The 19,365-nt window shown below is 43.6% G+C and overlaps 1 protein-coding gene across 2 annotated transcripts; it reads right to left on the bottom strand.

Annotated features, from left to right (window-relative positions):
* Window positions 1-592: 592 nt before the first annotated feature.
* Window positions 593-18,897, bottom strand: BBS2 (Bardet-Biedl syndrome 2). 2 transcript variants are annotated; one of them, XM_072044012.1, is made up of 17 exons: window positions 18,709-18,896; window positions 18,396-18,623; window positions 17,555-17,680; window positions 17,215-17,277; window positions 14,256-14,333; window positions 11,806-11,910; window positions 10,814-10,900; window positions 9,398-9,533; window positions 7,872-8,011; window positions 6,972-7,116; window positions 5,973-6,144; window positions 4,846-4,975; window positions 3,795-3,926; window positions 3,131-3,268; window positions 2,543-2,655; window positions 1,714-1,862; window positions 593-1,033 (listed from the first exon to the last, which is right to left on the bottom strand). In XM_072044012.1, the coding sequence occupies exons 1-17, from the start codon at window positions 18,823-18,825 to the stop codon at window positions 927-929; spliced, it is 2,166 nt and encodes a 721-aa protein (XP_071900113.1). In that variant the 5' UTR covers window positions 18,826-18,896; the 3' UTR covers window positions 593-926. The 2 variants fall into 2 exon arrangements, with proteins under 2 accessions (XP_071900113.1, XP_071900114.1); XM_072044013.1 differs by lacking the exon at window positions 10,814-10,900 and having other exon boundaries at window positions 18,709-18,897.
* Window positions 18,898-19,365: the final 468 nt, after the last annotated feature.

Raw genomic sequence — 19,365 nt, 5'->3', positions numbered from 1 at the left:
AAGTATGCACCAAGCCTGGGTGTGTAGTTTGTTTTCCTCATTCCTGAAATACGCCCTTACCCACCTCAGTATCTGCAGTTTCATCCAGCAGTAGCAGGGAACAAGCAGCTGGAAGGACAACTTCCTGCAATCTGGGTGTGGGGAGAGCATCAAATATGAAACTGACCGCTTCCTACCTTCCTATCCTGGAACCGGACAGCTTTCAAGGATCATCTAGCTTAAAAGCCAGCAAGAAGATGTTTTCCTTTTGGTGCTTCTAGTGCAGTGGGCTGCAATTTACCCAGGAAGCAGCACATCCCCACAATAAAACCAGGGGTTCCCTACCACAGGATAACTCTATATGGGAGCACAAGCCGGTAGCTGACAACAGAAGTTGGAGGCAAGTTCCAAAAACTCAATTCCAAAGCTAGCAGGCTCATGGTCTTGCATTTCAGTTTGACTTCACATTCACCTCCAGGTTCTTAAGCCACAATGCAAATATGGTAATAGACATATCCCCAACTTGGTGTATGCAGAAACCAGACAACTGGTTCATTTTCCAGCAAATAACTTAACCGTAAACATCTCCCCAACTAAATCACAACAAAAGCAGTCAAACCAGTCTGTGTTTTAATGGTAAAGACTGATGCCGTAACTACAAAATATATTAAAATACATAAATAAGATCCTGTAAGAAAAATTAGTGTTTCAAGGTTATACCTCTGCCTTACATAAATACCACATCTGCACTTAAACTCTGAAGCTTCCTGTCCTTTGGCCTGCATAAATACCAGTTCTTGCCTGATGACTTAACTCAAATCCTACCTTTGCAATTACTCCACTGTACAATGGAGCAGGGAACTTAAATGCTTGTCTCATTTTTGGTCCAGTACCTGCCTACTGCACGGAAACATCACCACTACACAACTGCTGTTCCTCTAGTCGTTTTAAGATGATGCTGTCCCCACACGCATTATCCTGAACAGCACATTAAAGTTGTTGCTTCTTATTGCATCCCGACAAGCAGTGATCACTTGTGTTTTAGGTTTGCCAACTGTGAATAGAAAAGAAAAAAAAAAGAAAACAGTTCAGTTATTGAGTAAAAAAAAAAAAAAAAAGTACAAATATTTATAAAGATCAAAGTGTAGAGGGTTCTTTCACAAATTTTTACACAAACAGCAAAGTCCCACCTTGCCTTTTTCTTAATATATAAATAAAATCATTTCTTTAAAGAATTTTCCATAGCTGTATTACAGGGCAGCCTAAAGGACTTGTTGAAAGGGAAATGCTATAAATACAAAACAAAAAACAAAAACAACAACAACAAACTCCTTCTCCAAAGACCAACAGAACTAACAAAAATATAAACAGCCTTGCTTAAGTTCATAGCTTTCTTCCTTTTTTTTTTTTAAACTAGGTTATAAACGAAGAACTTAAACACTACTTTACAACTGTTTTAAAAATTGTGTTCAACAAAACTAGTGATTTCTATACCTGAAAACTGTTTTGAATTGTTCTTTCCAAAATACTGTGATCCCAGATTATATTGGACACTCACAGCTCATTGTCACAGGCAATCGGCTAGGACTGAGCAATGAAAGGTTACTTCTACTGATTTAGCTTCAGGGCAAACAGCCTGAAGCCACTTAAGCAAACCAGGTGGCCTCCGAGATGCATCTTATCTGCCTCAGTGGGATCCAGGACTCCCTGTGCCCTCCCAATATGCATACTTACCACGTAACCTGCCTGCCCTCTGGATTGCTTGGTTCACGGCTTTCAGATTATTCAACAGCTCAGTGTGATTGTTGCAACGAATTTTGTATTGATTTATTAAATCTCTGTTAAGATCATACAGCTCGATGTACCGTTTTTTCATGTTTTTCCTGGGGGAACAATCAGCACAGTTAGTTGAATCTCTGGGGACAAGAAAATAATTCCTGGTCTGTCAATACAAAGGTGTAACACTGCATGGTTGTGATGGCTGCCACCATTACCTCCATGGCTGCAGCTACAGGACAGCAGACTTGTCTAGACGTGTTGGTTAACCTCATTATTTAACTGAATAAGGAGTCTATTTTTGTAGTTACGGTCTCCAAACAGGAGATGCCACGTTCCCCAGTGAAAGTGACACTGCTCTGCAGAAGTTCAGACCTCTTTACTGTCACCCTTCACAGTCAAGGCAGGAAATTAGCAAACACAGAAGTCAGAGTGAAGGGACTAGCACTTAAAATTTATTTCCTGGTGCTCTCAGAGGTTCACGCACCACAGACAGCTTTTAATTCCTTCTTCCCTTAATGTGTCTTTTCTAATATATCACCTTCTCAAGGCCAACTCTCCCTGCCTGCTCCACGCTAAGCCCCTAACCCTGCCCTTTTGCCTTCCCCAGGCTAGTTTTCTACCTAAAAATCAGCTCATGGTGGGAGCAGCCAAGGTACCAATTCTGCATGAACAATTGTAACTGGACATCCACCACACCACACAAACGCTTTTGTGCTTTTTTTCTGCCTGAAAAGCAAAGGCTGGCTGTTCTACATCCAAAACATACAAAGTGGCAACTGCTCACATGTCTCCCAGGAGTCGTGCATCTTCCGCCTGAACCAGCATGCTGCGGATGAGGTTGGAGTGCTCGGCCATGTCAGCAGTGAGCCTCTGATTCACTGAGTGGTGCTCGTCCACCTGTCCAAGGAAAAAATTTGTGAGAAAAGGTCCCCTTGACATACAGGAACACCTCAACTCAGTGTAAGAGGAAGTTAACATCCCACCTTAACCTACCTGCATCCCTAGCACCATCCTCCTTCCCCTAACCCCTGGCTGCCAGAGCAGTGCCTTACCTCATCCCACAGAAAGAAGTGCTCTGCTAAGATGCAGATCTTAAGCCCTGACCCAAATCCACAGCTATCTTCCAGAAAACATATTTACATTACTCTAAGTGCTCAGCTGCTGGGGACCAAGACCCTGTTCCATACAACAAAGAATAAAAAGAAGATTGAGGGAACCCCTTTGTCCTTTGCACAGAATACACAGCACACCACTGCTGGCTGATTTACACCAAGAAGATAAAGCAGCTTAGAGATCCTCAGCTTCTCCTCTCACATCAGTGTCCCCAGTGACTGCTTAGCTGCCATTTTAAAAATGCCCGATGCTTCCTCACCTTGACCAACACTTTCTTCAGCTCCTCAAAGTACGCAGGGAAATCTGCTTCCACCTGCAGATCTTCAATTGCCAGAAAGGAGGCCATTGACTGGATAATGTCACCAGCTAAATCAATATCATCTGTGCTAATTGAAATCTGTCAGAAAGGACAAGAAAGCACTTAAAGGCTCTTCCATGACCAAATATCTCCTGAAACTGCTCAGCAGGACTGCCTCTAGAACAGACATCAAGGCTCAAAGCAGTTCACTCTAAGAGGCAAGATTGTTCCAAGAATAAGCTCTAAGGCTTGCTGGAGATAAGGAGACACCGATTTCAAAGGGGCTTTTATTTAGGCTTGAGGAAAAAGGAATTTGTGCATACAAGGCCAGTACAGGAGTTATGGGCAGCCCCTGGGCCTCAAATTGTGGCTTCCCACTCTGTGTGGGAACAAATACCTTCCTACAGATCTGTAGGCTAAACAATTTGCTTTGTTGAGTGGCAATGGAATTTCACCCACTAAGAGTAACACAGACTCAAAAGTTGCCAAAATCATCCGTGGAACTTAAGTACTTCCTCTGTCTGTTCAGTCCTCCTACGTTTTTACAGCCTCCCCTTGGCACCACCTATAAGTTTCACTGGTGTATAATTACATGGCCGTTCCCCTTGTCTGTGAAGTTACTCACCTCTCCGCCAGACTTGATTTTGATGAAGAGCTGACCTGCATTACGAAGGGAAGTGAAGCAAACTTGAAAGGGAGCACTCTGAAACTCTGCATCCTCTGGCAGCAAGAAGCTCTGGTTCAGCCACATAACAATCTGGCAAAAAATAAAAATAAAACAAAGAACGAAGAGCATCAGCCATAACCTGTGCAGAAAATCTAGAGAGCCATGCAGTGCCCTTACATGTGCACAGGGCAGCAGGGCTGTTCACGGTAGCTTGGGAATTTCATTCACTAAGTTTCATCCCCTAAATGCATGTCATGAACTTGCTAGGGTGGGGACAGTTGGCTCACTGCTCCTAAACTGAATATATTTAAGAAAATCAAATCTAACAATGTAAAACCACAGCTCAAGGTCAAAGCATAAAACCAGGCCTGGAGACTGGTGAAAGCTAGGAAGCAAGCTTGGTTCTATTACAAGAATTTAAAGGAAAGTGTGTTTCATCTTTTTTGTTTGTTTTTTGCTTTGGCTACTTAATGCAGGAAAGGTGACACACATATAGCAAAGCCTCACCGTTATGAGGGAAATGGCCAGCTCTGATCACCACCATCTCACAATGCAGATCTTTCAGAACCAAAACTACAGCACCACTGCTCAGCTGCTAGGTATTTGAGCCATTACCTGGGCACTGCACTGCCTTTATCCTGTTCTCTATTTATAACATTCATCATTCACTACAGGGATCCTGCCACTGGCACTCTATCAGTCATCACAGAGCAAACGAGATAATATCTGAAATACCTCATGATCTCAGGTCATTATTTCCTGCAGCTGCAGGAATCCCTAAAGCTGGGAATGTCTCAAGTGAGGCATTTTTAAAAATTAAAAAACAAAACAACAAAAAAAAAATACCAAGTCAAGCTGTAACGTACAGACTCCAAAGGCTAGAAACGCAGTCCACTGCATAATAATCTTTGCTCTTGGAAATCTCAAGCTAACTGCAAACCCTTCACTTGCCATGAAAAGCATCATCAGTAAACAGGACTAGAAATTAGGAAGCAGAGCAGAAACTCACCCTCTGCGGCCTCTCATTCATTGTGCAGTTAACAAAGCTCAGCGGCTCCGTGGCTGAGTCCGGGCTGCTCAGGGCATACATGGAGAAGCGGGGAAGCTGTCTCGTCAGCTCAAAGACATGGAACTGTGTGCTGGAAGCAATCAAAAGGGAAAATACAGAGACAATTACAAACATAACAGTGATTCACCTGTTTGCAAGGGCTCCTGGTTCTTTTTTTACCTGGGTATAAACATCCACAGCTTCCAGCAATGCAAACAACGGGTTACTGCTGGAAAGCAGCTGGATGCAGTAGAAATTGGATATTCCAGGCTTATCGCATCTCTTTACGAGGTTGAATGATTCCTCCCTATTGCTTTCAGTTTCCATAATCCTTCCAATGAAATATATTCTTTAGGCTTACACGTTTAAGGTTCCATTATGTGACTGGGTATTTTATGAACAGCCTTTCTGAACTATTAAAAGCAGTAAATTAGACAAACAGAGGAAACAAAAAAAGGAATTCAGTTCCTTCTGTTCTTCTGCAGTGCTTGGCCAGCACTCAAAATACACCTCCCTGTTTAGTGAAAGGATGCTGCTTCCTGGGACGCCGCCAGTTCTGGCAGATGTGAGCAGGGAGAAAGTTTTGGGTTTTTTTTAAAGTATATATGAAGAGGAAACTTGAAAAACGTTGTCTTGAAATCAGGCATATGCTGCTTTCTACTTGCCCCAAAGTCAAATGGGTTCAGGGTTACTTTTTAGCTTGAAAGACAGCACAGCACCTCCACGTTTGCCCAAGTATTACGGTAAGAGCTGCCACCGTTCAGGCCCCTGGAGCAGCAAACTCTTAGAGCAGGCAGTCTGGATACAGCCTCTGCCTCTCATGGCTCCCTCCAGAGACCCACAAGAAAGCAGGCTTGGACAAGAAGTCAAAGGCAAAGCCAGAGCACAGCAGGTCCCAGTAACTGACTGGAGCAGAGCTCAGCATAACAGTATTTTGAAGAAAGTATTCCAGCTCGCCTTCCACTAACAAGAGAAGTGAGGCATCAGGGAATTAACGGTGCAGTTCCCGTGGGACAAGTATGAAGCCACATCACTGGTGTTTCCTGTCACACACTGGAGACCAGCAGAGTTCACAACACAAACCTCACCTGTTCCTGTAACCCACGAAGGCTTTGATGTGCAAATCCACAGGGACATCTTTGGGTGGAGTAAGGGGAACCCGAACACAACCTGAGAGGTTCTGGAGACTGGGGTGTACCACATGGCTCTCTCCTTCAAATATGCCTTCAGCAAAGATCAGCACAGCACGGATGATTGTGTCTTAGCAACGAGAAGAAAAAATAGTTTCTAAATTAACAGCTGTCCTCTTGAAAAAAAAATCTTTTTCTTTTTTTTTTTTCAGAATTAAGCACAAGCAACTGTTTACAGCCCTCCTCTAAACTGTCACCATATTGCAAATGACCAGCACTACCACATCTGGATCTGATTGCATTCTCAACATACCTAGTGCTAGGTGAATAGGCTGCTTTGGGGCAGTTTCTGTCTTGCAGCTGAGGTCTAGCTGCATTCATGCAACACCCTCACAAGCATAGAGACTTAACTGAACACAACCTGAGCTCAAAGCTGCTGTGGTAGTCTCTGCATTCCTTACACAGTTTAACACGTACCAGGTAATCCACCCATAAACAACCAAGATTGTCCATTAATTTTTGGAACAGATTTTTTAATGTTGTTTTGCTCAGCTGTTTTTTGTTTGCTTTTTACAATAAAAATTTTGTGACAGAAGCGTATCCCTCTATACTGACCACTGCACTCATTCTTTCACAGAGGAATAGCACAGTGTTCCTTTTTACTGCTTACAGTCAACACAAGGAATGTTGCAGGGATCACCAAAACTCATTTCATCTAAGTTAAATGTTAATTGCCTTGGAAAACAAAACACAAGAAGTAAATTCCAGCAAACTCCTCCCCCTTCCCCAGACCCATCAAAGGAGCACAGCTGATTCAAAACTGTGAAAGGAAAGCAACCACATAGGGGAAATTACAGACAATAAAGGGGAGACAGGCAAATCATCAGCTAAATATAACTAAATGTTTGCATGAATTTACATGGAAATAAATGCCAATGGTTGCAGGTTACCACTCACCATTTGTGGTGGAAATACACAGCTCCACGTGGGCAGACTGGCTGTCAGAGCCCAGATTAACTGACAGGGAGGTCTGGAGTTGGGTATTTGCTGGAATCACACCTCTCTGCCCATCAGCTTCCTTCAGTTGAGTGTTCTGTTCAGCCTGTTCCAAAACACATACCCTTCAGTATCAGAATTTCAAGATTTTCATTCAAAAAACCTAGAAAACATGTGTGTAAGTCAGTTCTCTTTTCCTGCAGGAGAAGGCTGCAATGCCCAGACACCTCCTGTATTTATGAACAGCAGCTGGATTAGGCACGAAGCTGTGGGCCCTTGTGCCACGATTTGTTCAAGTGCTTTGTTGTTGATGGAGCTCAGCTCTGTACCCAAACCTCCATTCAGAAAAGCATTTTACATATATTTAAGCAAAAATTCCATGCTTTTGCTGCGGTGGTTATTTACTTTTCAAACATAAACCTGCTCTTCCCTCAGACTATTTTTCAAAGCCCTGTAATTCTGCACCTTCCCCATCAAGCCACAAGCGCGCTGCCGGTGTACCTTGGCAGCGCTCTCACACAATCCTCTCCGACTCCCAAGTTGGCTTAGGCATGGAAAATTACAATTTTCAGTCGTAAGCTGATGCACAGGGCTGAACAAAACCCAGCTCCAAACCCAACTGCTCCAGTGAGCTGATGAGGCAAGGAGCACGTTACTTATTACAGAAAGAAAAGCAAGTTCTGAACTTGCACAAGGCGCGAGCCAGACGTGCAAGCAGGAATCCCAGGCAGACAATCTCACTGCTGATTGCAGGTTACAGCTCTGACTTGTCCAGGCTGCCCCACGACCTCCTCTCAGATTACAACAGATTTATAGCAATGGGAAGACAGGTTTTAGCCCTACACATTGTTTAAATAGTACCTTGGCATTTTCCTCATAATTTCTTAATTCCAGGAGCAGATTTTGTTTCTTCTGGCTAAGTTCTCGGATCAGGTCCTGCTCAGCACTTGTATCCATCAGGTTTCCCTTCATCTCCTCACCTCCTGGCAGATAGCCTCGGACTGCACAGAAACAAAACACTCAGAAAAATCTGACACCTGTAAAGAATACGCTGCCCAACTGCGTAACCCCAGTTAAAAGTTGTAGGAACACAGAAAAACACATTCAGGGTACACAATGCCCTCCAATAAAAGGGCTCACTTTATTATTTGCAGGTCAATCATTTCTTTTAGATGAGAGCAAGCCAGAAAACACACTGATACACAGAAAAACAATGTTCTCAATCCTACAATTGACCTCGTGTGAAAGGAAGCCAGTCCCAAACAGAACTCTAATGACAAGCAATGACAAGCATTGTGAGAATGCAGAGGCTTGCCCATGCAGTGTTTATTTTTGTATTATGATTTAGTAATTATTAATATTATTTACTATTACTATTTAGTAGTGCCTCTTTTTTTTATTAATTAGTTAGTTTCTGTTTATTTTTAGCCCTGCCTAAAGGCTCCAGCCTAAAGGGATCCCCACTGTGCCAAGGTTTCCGACACACACATCAGAAGAGCATGATCATGTTGGTGATATTAACCTACACAGCTCTGCTAGGATACTGCATACAACATCCCCCTTCTGTAAGCCTGGGAAAAGGGTTTCAATGCTGAAGCCAAAGTCCAGCACTTCCCAGCAGCCTGTGATTAAGAGAGACAGAAAAACACTGCACTATTTAACAAGGACAGGCTTTTGTTCCAGTGGGCTGTGCCAGACCTGTTTGTCTCAGGTCATTGAAGCCAAGCAGTTGGATAATCACACCAGCGCCTTTCCTGGAGCCATCGTGCATGCCCGTAAATTCATGCTGAACTTATTTAAATGATCTCCAATCATATCTGTTTCCAGTCACAGTAACCAGGTCTCACTGCCTCAAAGTCTGGTGGGACAAATCCACCAGTTCTACAGTCTCAGAAGAGAAATTCCCAGGAAACAAAGGACTGTTGACATCCAAAATTTCTAATACAATTAACAACTCATCTTTCAAACAAAACCAAAATACACGCGCCTTAAGCTCTCTAACCCCCTTTATCCACTGTTAAGCAACCCAACAACTAGCACGTATTTCCCATATATTGATCTTTCATAATGTTGCCTGAAAAACTGTCGTCTTTACTGAGCATGTTCCTCTTTGCATTATTAGGAAGGGACATTTTCTATTAGGCAAACAAATTCTGATGGCTTCTTGGACCATAATGAAATGCACACTGTTTAACATGGAGAAAGCGATATTCAAAATCCTGTTTGCAGATAGCCTAACACAAAATTCCCTTAACTTTGCACAAAGCAAAGGGAATTTGGCACACAAAAATGCCTGTGGAACCGAAACAGCGGTTAGGTAATCTGAGATGACGTGATGTGCCTGATACCACCGTGTGTTAAATTAGTATCCTGAACAATGCTCTTACCTTCACCATCAACTGAACAGCAGATTAACTGGGTGCTCCCATCCATCCTGTAATCCCCCTCCACCACGCCTGCAATCGAGGAGGCAAAGTTGTCCTTAAAAATGACCTCCCCCGTTCGGTCACTGCGAGCATCAACCTGGAACAGCAAAGAGTTCCAAGACACAGCATGAACAAATAAGCCAGCTCCAAAATAAATGCCACACCATACTCCGGGTTGTTAACTGAAAGCCAGCTCCACTCACGGAACTGCAGATGGATGAACCTGCAGTTCTGCTGATCAGAACACTCCAGATGAAAAATGTGTTATCAAATGACCTCTAGAAAGGCTCAGCCAGAAGGAACTGCTCTTCAGAGATACTTCCCCAAGTTACAAACAACAGGATAAAAAAAGTCATCTGCAAGCCTGCACAGGGAAGGTTGTGCACATGTGGATGCACCAAACTGTAAATAACCTTAATGCAGTATTTACAGTGTCTCGTCTTATTTGCTGTCCTTGACTGATGAACTACCTTTACGCACATGGCACAACCTTTAGTTATCTTTCGATGGAGAGGGGAGCTCAGGTCTGTGAATAGTGTCTCTTGCAAAGCATGGGACCAACATTACTCTTTCTAGGAGCTAGGGACTGTTTCAGACCAACACGCAGGGTAGAGACTGCCAGTTGAAAAGAACAGAAAAAGGAGTACAGCAAGGAGAGGTTCTCTCTTTAATGATGTTATACACCTAATCCAACATAAATTACAACATATCTGGGCTCTAGACTGCCAGCTTGATATGAAGTTAATTAAATTCCTCCAGGCTAATGAGAGTAATGAGAGGTGCTAAGAAAGAAGCACAGATTTACCAAAAAAAAAAAATTTGCAAGCTGTGTCCAAGAGAGATTTGGCAGCTAGAACAGTCATTTCTGGCAAAGGGAAATACCAAGCAACAGGCTTAAGAGACTAGACCGAGCTGTATAGCATGCCTTTACATAGGATTAAATAATACTTTGATGGATTTACTCTAATCCTGCCACAGTCAAGACTGACGCCGTTCTCCTCTTACATAACCACTCCTTTTTTCCCCTGTAGTTTGAGAACATTCAGGGTGCACGGCAGATTATTAGCATGCGCCCAAGACACAGCCGAAGAGACTTGAGATCTGTAGGATGTGGCGTATGATCTCTGCTACTATAGAAACAACTTGCCACACCTTAGCAATTGACTCTGAAGCAAGCAGAGGAAGATTTTCTCTGACTGATCTTGCATTTGGCACAGGATTCGTCAGACAAACTAAGTTTACCATAATAATACTTCAGCGCTCATTTTTCAACAGTCTTTTAATATTTTGTCTGTTCTACTTCAGAAAAATTAACAGCCCTGTTAGAACACAGCTTCCAGATTTACACCTCCTTGTTTTCCCCCAGTATGAGCTCACCTTCCCATTGGACCAGCCAGTGATCAACTCGCATACCCCATCAGAGTTGAGGTCAAACGCATGTATGCTCATCGCATGGTTCTTAGACTGAGGACAGAAAACAAAGAACAAACTACAATGGGGTATGTTTTCTAACCTGCACATGCTTGATACATGCAAGACACTGAAGAATGAGTCCACAGAAAGGAACAGAAAAACTTCTCTTAAAAGGAAGTTACAGCATCACTATCTGCAAGATCACACACATCTTCAAAATCTTTCGCTCTCGCATTATGAATCTAGTCCACTGCTCTCAAAGAACCTGATTTTTCCCTTGAATAATTTTCATCCAAGCAGATGATTAGAATTCATAAAGTATAAAAAACAGATTTTCTAGAAAAAATATCAGTTTCAACATTTGCATAAAATGAGACCACTGAGGAAAGCCATTAACCTCTTCCTGCCACCTCCCAAGGAATCCTTCTTATTGCTATTGAACAGGCTGTTCTAATCTGTGCTATATTAAGAATATTAAAATGAAAGCTCTTCCCAACAGTGATTTGCTACAGCAACTCCTTGCTTTTGATGTAGAAAAATTAGCTTTGAACATATACAATGCAAGATGAATTCGGTCTTTGAAAAAGAGTTTATTGATTCAACAATGCAGCCAGAAGCATTTTCTAACAAATAGTTCACATTTCGCTGTTGCATCTCTGTTCCTTAAGTGACCCTGCAAAGCTGAAGCATCCCCAGATGCACGGTTTTACCAGTGCTGTTAAAGCCATCATCAGTAGTCCCAAAAGTGCTGAAGGAACTGATACATTACTAATTTTGCATGCATCTATAAAAATGGGTAGATTTTGTAACAACAAAGTTACACTAAGTGCTATGCTCAGAAGAAAATTCCAAATTCTTCTGAGGAGTTTTGGTGTTACCAGAACAACCAGAGACTAGCCACCAAACCCTCAGGAGAATTCAAACTTTCTGTGATGTCATTCCAGCATTGGACTAACCTTAATCCTCCAGTAGCGGGCTGTCTTGTCATAAACTCCGACCGTCCCGTTAGAAAGAGCATAGCCAAAGCGACTGCCGTACATGGGGCTAAGTGCTGTAACAGTCTTGTGGGGGAAAGGGGAGACAAGAGAGAGAAAATACATGAATCAGGCAGGACACATCTACTTCTGCATCTTCAAGTACCAGAGAACAGACTATAGGCCATCTCTATCATATGAACTGTATATTAATTGAAATTTAACTGTAAGTCTACTGTACAGAGCAGTAAATATTGAAATAGCTATTTTTAAAACACAATTTAACATGACCAAAGGCCTTGTAGGATTTCCCCACACAAGCTGCATTGCCAATGTTAACATACAATTCAGCAAAGATTGCAGAATTGCCCTCAAACTGTGTTCTTTGATCAAATATTTACTACCACAATCAGCAGCCCAACTGCTCATAGGATTCCTGTGGTCATCGGTGCTAACACATTGCCACTGAAAACCTGCTCCAGACACACAACACTCCTTAAATCTTCAGGATCTGAGGATGCCAAAGAGTTCAACATGACACGGGCTGGGAAAGCCCTAGAGATATTGGTAGAAAACCTTTGCTTAAGATTAGCAAGATAAAAATTAACAGCTCCCACGGTCGGAGTTTTTCAGGAAGACAATTACAACAGCGGGCTGGGTATTACCTGAATAAGCAACAGCTCCAGGAAAAGACCTGAGAGCCATAACCCAGACCATTTCTCCCTCCTTTTGAGAAGCATTAACTCACAGTTCTTCACTGAGCAAGATCTCTAAGTGCTTGGACACGCATCTTTTTGCCTTGCACAAATACTAGAGATCTTAATGTTGGGAAGAGCAAGTACAAGAGTCCGTCTGGTCTCCCATACAAGGTAGCTCATGAGATTTCCTTAAAATTAACTCCTTCTTCAACTCCAGCACTTCTCTAAAAACCAGACCTTGCTGTGAAGACTCCCAGTGAAACTGAATCCACCCCTGCCTCTGCTGAAGTCACAGAGAAGGTAGCAATCATCCCCACCGTTTAGCATGTGCACCTTAGTGTCTGCTTTCAGGCTACAGCCACTCCACATTGCTATGCGTGGTGTCCTTAATCAGAGCTCTTGGCAACAATTCAGTCCTACAGGCGGGTGTCTGCAGACAGTCATGAAAGCAACATGTAAGCTGCATTAAGCTCAGCTGACTGTGCTCCTGGATTTTTTGCTACAGAGCACGGTTTCCAAACCCTTCACCGTTCCCTCTCGTGGACCTTCTCCAAAGCCTTTCCCAAGTAACAGCACCCTCCAAACTGCGAGCACCCAGCGAGGACAGAAGACCCCAGCAACAGACAAAAAGTCACAGAGGCAACAATACCCTGCATACCCAAAGTGTGCATTTATAAATTCAAGAATCACAACACAACAGCTTTTGTGATCTTATTTTCATCAGAAGAAGCAATTAAACACAGAAAATGCAAACTATTCAAGTCTTCCAATATGTGTACAATGTGCAAAGCCACTGTCTCCTGCACTTGTCTTCCTAAAAGGAAAGGTTTAGGTGCAGCTGTGCCCTTTCAAATTAGAACAGTAAGACTGTAACAGGCCTCTTAAGGCTCTACAGGTGTGGATTTGAAACAACTCTACTGTAGATCTGGAAGCAAACCATACATGAGAGTGATGGACCATTCACTTCCCCTTAACTGGAAATCCCAACATGACTCTGGATTGGCTGTTGCACAGATAGTGGGATGTATTCTGTTATGCCCAGTTCTAATTCTAGCTGTATTAACAGCTCCTTTTCCTGGAACACTGCCCTCATTCATCTTTAAGAGCTCTTTCTAAGTCGTTTAATAGCTAACTAAGCCTTTTAGTCCTAACTCTGGCAGCAAGGAGTCCTCAGATCTTCAAGGACAAAGGTTGTACTCCAGGCACCACAAAAGTGCAGCCCTCTTTGTGCAGCCAGCGTACGACCAACTGCAATGCAAACCTCCAGTTTTGCCTGGGTGGCCCCCTTGTACCCAGCCACACACCGTGTGGATACACACAGGGACAAATTGTCCCATCGTGATTGTGTCAATACTTCTGAGGAAACAGCAGCAGAAGACGTCCTGTTGCTCAGGAGGCACAAAGAGCTTCGCTCAGTGGGCTCCTTCCTGGAACCACAATCACCTTTGGACAGGGCCCTGCTTTTCAGTCAGACAACAATCACTTTCCTTAGTCTGGTTAAAGGTTTGTAAACAAATAAAAAAGCAAGAAACCCTGTGCAAGTGTTATTGAAGATGTTGTTAAACCCTAACTTTTGCAATGCTAGCTGGATAGATACCGTGCCAAACCGTTAAGTAACTATTTAACTACACAATACATTTGAACCAGAGTAACCAGAAAAGCTTTATAGTACACAACATTTTTCAACTTAATCCGTGTAATAAACGTAATAAACGTTAGCTAGAAATAATTTACCTCTGTTTCTGACATTTCCGCCACAATCTCATCTTCTTTAAATACTCGGATATCAAAATCTTCAGAGCCAACAAGAAGCTGCAAAAATAATGAAATCTACCTTAACAAGGCTTAATTGAGGCAAGAAAATAAAAATCACAGACTGTTATACAGAGAAAGCAAACAAATATTCCAAGTCCAGCAATGGAGAGGTTTCAACAGCAACAGGAAATGTTGCCAGCAGAACAAAGGGCACCCTCTGTCAAGACAAGCTTTCAGAAGTTCCCCATTGACTGAGTACTAGTCACACTTTTTTGGCAAGTTGGACTCTACAAAAGCACCATGAAACATCTGGGGTAGGAATGAGAAGAGATACTTTGGAGCATCAGGGCTATGCTCTTTCCTTGCTGTTATCATTTTTAACCACAATTATACACACCAAAATACTGCATTGCCTGTGCTGGAGCAAGGGGCATACAAAGTTCTGACTTACTACAAACTTACTACAAACAGCTGGAAAACCTTTCACTGACCAGCCAGCCCTCGTGTAAATGCTCAAACCCAATGAACCCAAGTAACCATCGCTGCCTCTCCTACAGATGGTGGCTGCCACTACCACAAAGCAAGGGCAAAATGGGCTTTAGCTTGATGTAAATCATTACACAGATAGGACATCAGCAGTGCATCAGGTCTTCTGCATTCTCACTCCTTATCATCTCTCTATTTATTAGCTTGTTTCCTATTTCCTAGGTTTGAGCAGGTAGAATGTATTAACTGAAAAGGAGAAAGCAAGGAACAGTCCTGCACCCATCTAAACAATGACAGAAAATGATATATAAATCAAAGCTTAAAACTCGGTAGTGCCTTTCCCCGCTGGAACCAACGAGCCTTCCATCTTTACTTGGCAGAATGGATACAAACACATACTGAAGTTGGATTTAAATAAATAAATAAGCAAGACTTCTCTTCTTCCAAGGTAAAGGTGCATCAAATTATGACAAACTAAATAATACAAGCCTAAGCTTACTGTAGCTATTGAGATAATTTATTGCAAATAAAATTGTAGAGATTTCTTGACAAGCCATGACTCCACCATCTAGCAGCAACTAGCTAAATGCACAGAAAGCCACATCAGTTCCTGGTGACCCTGCATCACATACAGGTGCCTAGAAGATGCTTTACTAATTTGATTTTATTGAAGTTGTCCACCTTGGTGACTTTCATCTCCCTGGACTCAAACGTGAAAAAGTAAGGAAAAATTCCCCCACTGTCCCCCAAGTCTCTGACACTGTTTACTTTCTCCCATCTTGCCAATCTAACATCCTAAGACAGTGACTTGAACAAATCAGTTTTGCTAGCTATTAAATGACAGAAGTCTAGTCACACAGGTTTAAAAATTGGTCCATTTTAAATGGAGACATACATGTATTTTCACAGGGGAAGAACAGAAATAAAGTTAGCACATCCACTTATCAGATAAAACAAACCAACAAAAAAAATCAATTTCAGTTGTAAATCAGATGCAGTTTCACATAAACCACAGCTTACAAAAAATCTTGTAGACAATTAAGAGTAAAAAGAACCCAAAAAATCTCAGAAAATGGATGCTGGGCTAACTGGCCGTGTAAGTTGGTTGGTTAAGGCATCCAACCCTGCCTATCTCAAAGCAGCAACAGATTATACCAACTGCTGGGACTGAACCTTTGTCAAGCAGGAAAACAGAACAAAAAAAAGCACTTAGAAGCCCAAGTGCAAAACATTTACAGATAGCACCACCGATCAGTTTCCCTGTTTTCTCACAGAAGGCAAGAACCTTTATCCACTGCCTCTGCTTTCTATAGCCATCACCCTTTCTATAACCATTTCTTTAAAATGCCCTAAAAGAAGCTGTGCTGAAATTGATTGCAAAACCTGCAAGATTTTCTGTTTCCTAAAGATCCCAATCAAACAAAGGGTCTGCACCAGCACAGCAGCTATAAGAAACACCAAAGATGTAGCGGCCATGTACATGTCACTATAAACATGACATAGTTCAAGGAAACATCACAAATGAGGACTTTCTGGGAATTCAAGACAAGAGCTTAAATTAATTCTGATTAAAATTGGAAGATGACAAAAGTACATACTTTTAGTGTGGTGACTTAACAGGTTATTTATTTGCATCTGAAGCATGCTAGGAAGTCATTCTTTTTTCTTTAAGAGTCATGTTTATAGCCAAGATCCTTCAATTCACACAGGATGGAGGAACATTTACAAAAACAGAAGATGCCACCCAAATTCACGTCACCCATCCGTCGCAGTCTGCGTGATTAGAACAGCAGCTGTTTCCTATCATGTCTCACATCCTATCAGCAAGATGCGTGCTACTCTTTTCATTTTAAATCCGAAAAGTAAGGAACATACTATTTCCTCACATCACTGTGGAGAAGAAACAGGGAGAATGGAGGCAAAGACAGACTCTGTGATTTTGGCAATCATAAGTGAAGTGCTTCGCAGCACAGCTTTTTAAGGGCTCACTTTCACTGTAAGATGCTTGCGAGTTGTACCTCTGCCACTTAAAAAAATATTTATAAACATGTTCAAAAAATATGACTGAAACAGATGCCTTGCAACTGATGATCAGAGATGTTTCATTGTATTTCCCCTGTATTTCTGGTATAGTTCAAAAAACATGAGAGAAGTTTCCATCGCAGCTGGCCATCTATTCACCAAGGCAAGGCAGCAATACTGTGAAGCCCCCAAATATGCCTTGTTTCACACATTCCAAGCAGTGCCAGAGAGCAGGGCTACTCCCCATATGCAGATTGAGCAATGGTGCCTGGTTCTGCCAGGCTGGAGCCTGAAAAAGGGACAGCTTCCCCACAGGGATCATTTTCACTGGTAGTATGTCAGTTGTATTTGATAATGCACTTTTTTTTTTTCCTACTACTATAAGACCATGAAAAGAGCCGAATTTACGTGTAAGTGGTTACAAACAAACCTCCGTTTTGCCATCACCGTCAAAGTCGCACAGTGCTAACGAACGAACGTTGTCTCCAGTAACCTAAAACGAGAAAGACCATCTTCAACACTGACAGCTGTCAGAAGCTACACTATTTATTATCTCAGCTGCAATGAGCGCAGTCAAGTACTTGGGTAACATCTGAATGCACTAAACACATGGTCAAACACACAGAGTTTAAGCTCTGAAATAAATTAAGAAAGATCTTAGCTGTTCAACAACCAAATTAACATATATCATATTAAAAAAAAATCCACAGCAATTAGTGCCACCAAATGAATCTTTTAATAACATCAAAAGCATTTCTGTGCAGCCCTACCGTCCAAAAAAGGTCGTTTCCTTTGTAATCAAAGCCTTGCAGGGCACAGTTGCCACCAATAATAGCAAGTGGAGATGTGATATCTCCCAGCTTTCCAAGAACTATTGCATTGGCTCCATCGGAAACCTACAGAGAAACATTAAAGGAAAACAAAACAAAACAAGTAACGTGACATCAGAGCACACCGATTAAAAAAGCTTCCCACATTACCACATTTGCCTCCTTTCTAGCAGTGCCAGAGTCTTGCAGCAGAACCTGGGTGTGTGCTCCCCTTCCACTTTGTGGGTGCAGTTACAGTGGGGTTGTCATAAGGCAAGACAAAACTGCCAACCACCATTTCTGAGAGGGGCTAACGAGAAACCAGACATGAAGTTGGGCCCACTGGTGAATTAGGGGGATTATAAAGCCAAGAATTAAGGTGTTTTGACTAGTTATGCACGTGTGTTGACCATTAACCTTTTACTACAAAGCGAGTTGTGCTGTCACGTAAATCCAAGACCTCAAGTTTTTCCTTATATTTTCTGATTCCTTGCTAAAACCCACAATTCCTGTCACTATGTGTGACCTGGGCAGACGAGGGTGAAAAAATTAGCTTAGCTGAGCTCTAGACACTGAGTAAAATGTATAAATTTTGCCTTGCTAGGTTGATGTGTTATGGTAACGTGCTCTCCCTCACACAAATGTTGGTATGCACCCTACGAATGCTTTGTATACACAGGTGCACATCCTATATCCTCACACACACACAGCTAGACACCCTACTAACGCTCTGTCCCTCATGTGTACGCCTCCTAATAACGCTTTATTTTCGGGGGGCGGGCAGCAAGCCGCCTCGACTCGCCTCTCGGTAGAACAGCTCCGAGTTGTCGTGCACGTCGTAGGCCAGCAGGCTGGTGGCGGTGCCCACCAGCAGGCAGTCGGCGGCCGGCTGCGGGCGCAGCGGCCCGGCGCTGAGGCAGGAGATGGCCTGGTTGATGTTGAGGAGAGAAACGGCGGCGTCCTGGCCGCTCGGCACCATGCGGCTGGGGCCGGGCCGGTGGCCGGGGCTGTGCGGGCTGTGGATGAAGACCTGAGGGGAGCAGAATGGGGGGAGGCAGTGAGGGAGCGCCCCGCGCCGCCCCAATGCTGCTGCCTCCCCCCCCCCCCGCTGTTACCTTGCCCGCTTGGGTGGCGGCCGCCAGGCACGGGTGGGTCCCGTCGAAGCGGCCCAGAGCCACGGTGCGGGGCACGAGCTTGTGGCTCAGCTTCAGGGTGAAGACGGGGACCAGCATGGCGGGGGGGGAAGAGGACCGGGACCGGCACCGCCACAGCGCGGCTCGGGCCTGGGCTTGGCGCCGCCCGCGCACGGCGCCGCGTCACGGGGCGGAGCGGGAGGGGGGCGGTGAGGGGCTGTGAGGGGCTGGGGGGTAACTGGGGGCTGAGGGGGCAATTGGGGGGGCGGTTAGGGTGGTGGGGGGCAATTAGAGAGCTGGGGGGGCAGCTAGAGAGCTGGGGGGGCAATTAGAGTGCTGAGGGGACAATTAGAGAGCTGGGGGGCAGTTAGAATGGTGGGGGGCAGTAGAGGCAGTGAGAGAGATGAGGGGGCAGTTAGAGTGCTGAGGGGGCAATTAGAAAGATGGGGGGACAATTAGAGTGCTGAGGGGACAATTAAAGAGCTGGGGGGCAATTAGAGAGCTGGGGGGCAGTTAGAGTGGTGGGGGGCAGTAAAGGCAGTGAGAGAGCTGAGGGGGGCAGTTAGAGTGGGGAGGGGGCAGTAGAGGTAGTTAAGAGAGCTGAAGGGGCAATTAGAGAGCTGAGGGGGCAATTAGAGA

Source organism: Anas platyrhynchos, chromosome 12, assembly GCF_047663525.1.
Source record: "Anas platyrhynchos isolate ZD024472 breed Pekin duck chromosome 12, IASCAAS_PekinDuck_T2T, whole genome shotgun sequence".
In the NCBI taxonomy this organism is placed as follows: domain Eukaryota; kingdom Metazoa; phylum Chordata; class Aves; order Anseriformes; family Anatidae; genus Anas; species Anas platyrhynchos.
Note: the sequence above shows the minus strand (reverse complement) of the source record. Positions and strands in the feature narration are given on the sequence as shown.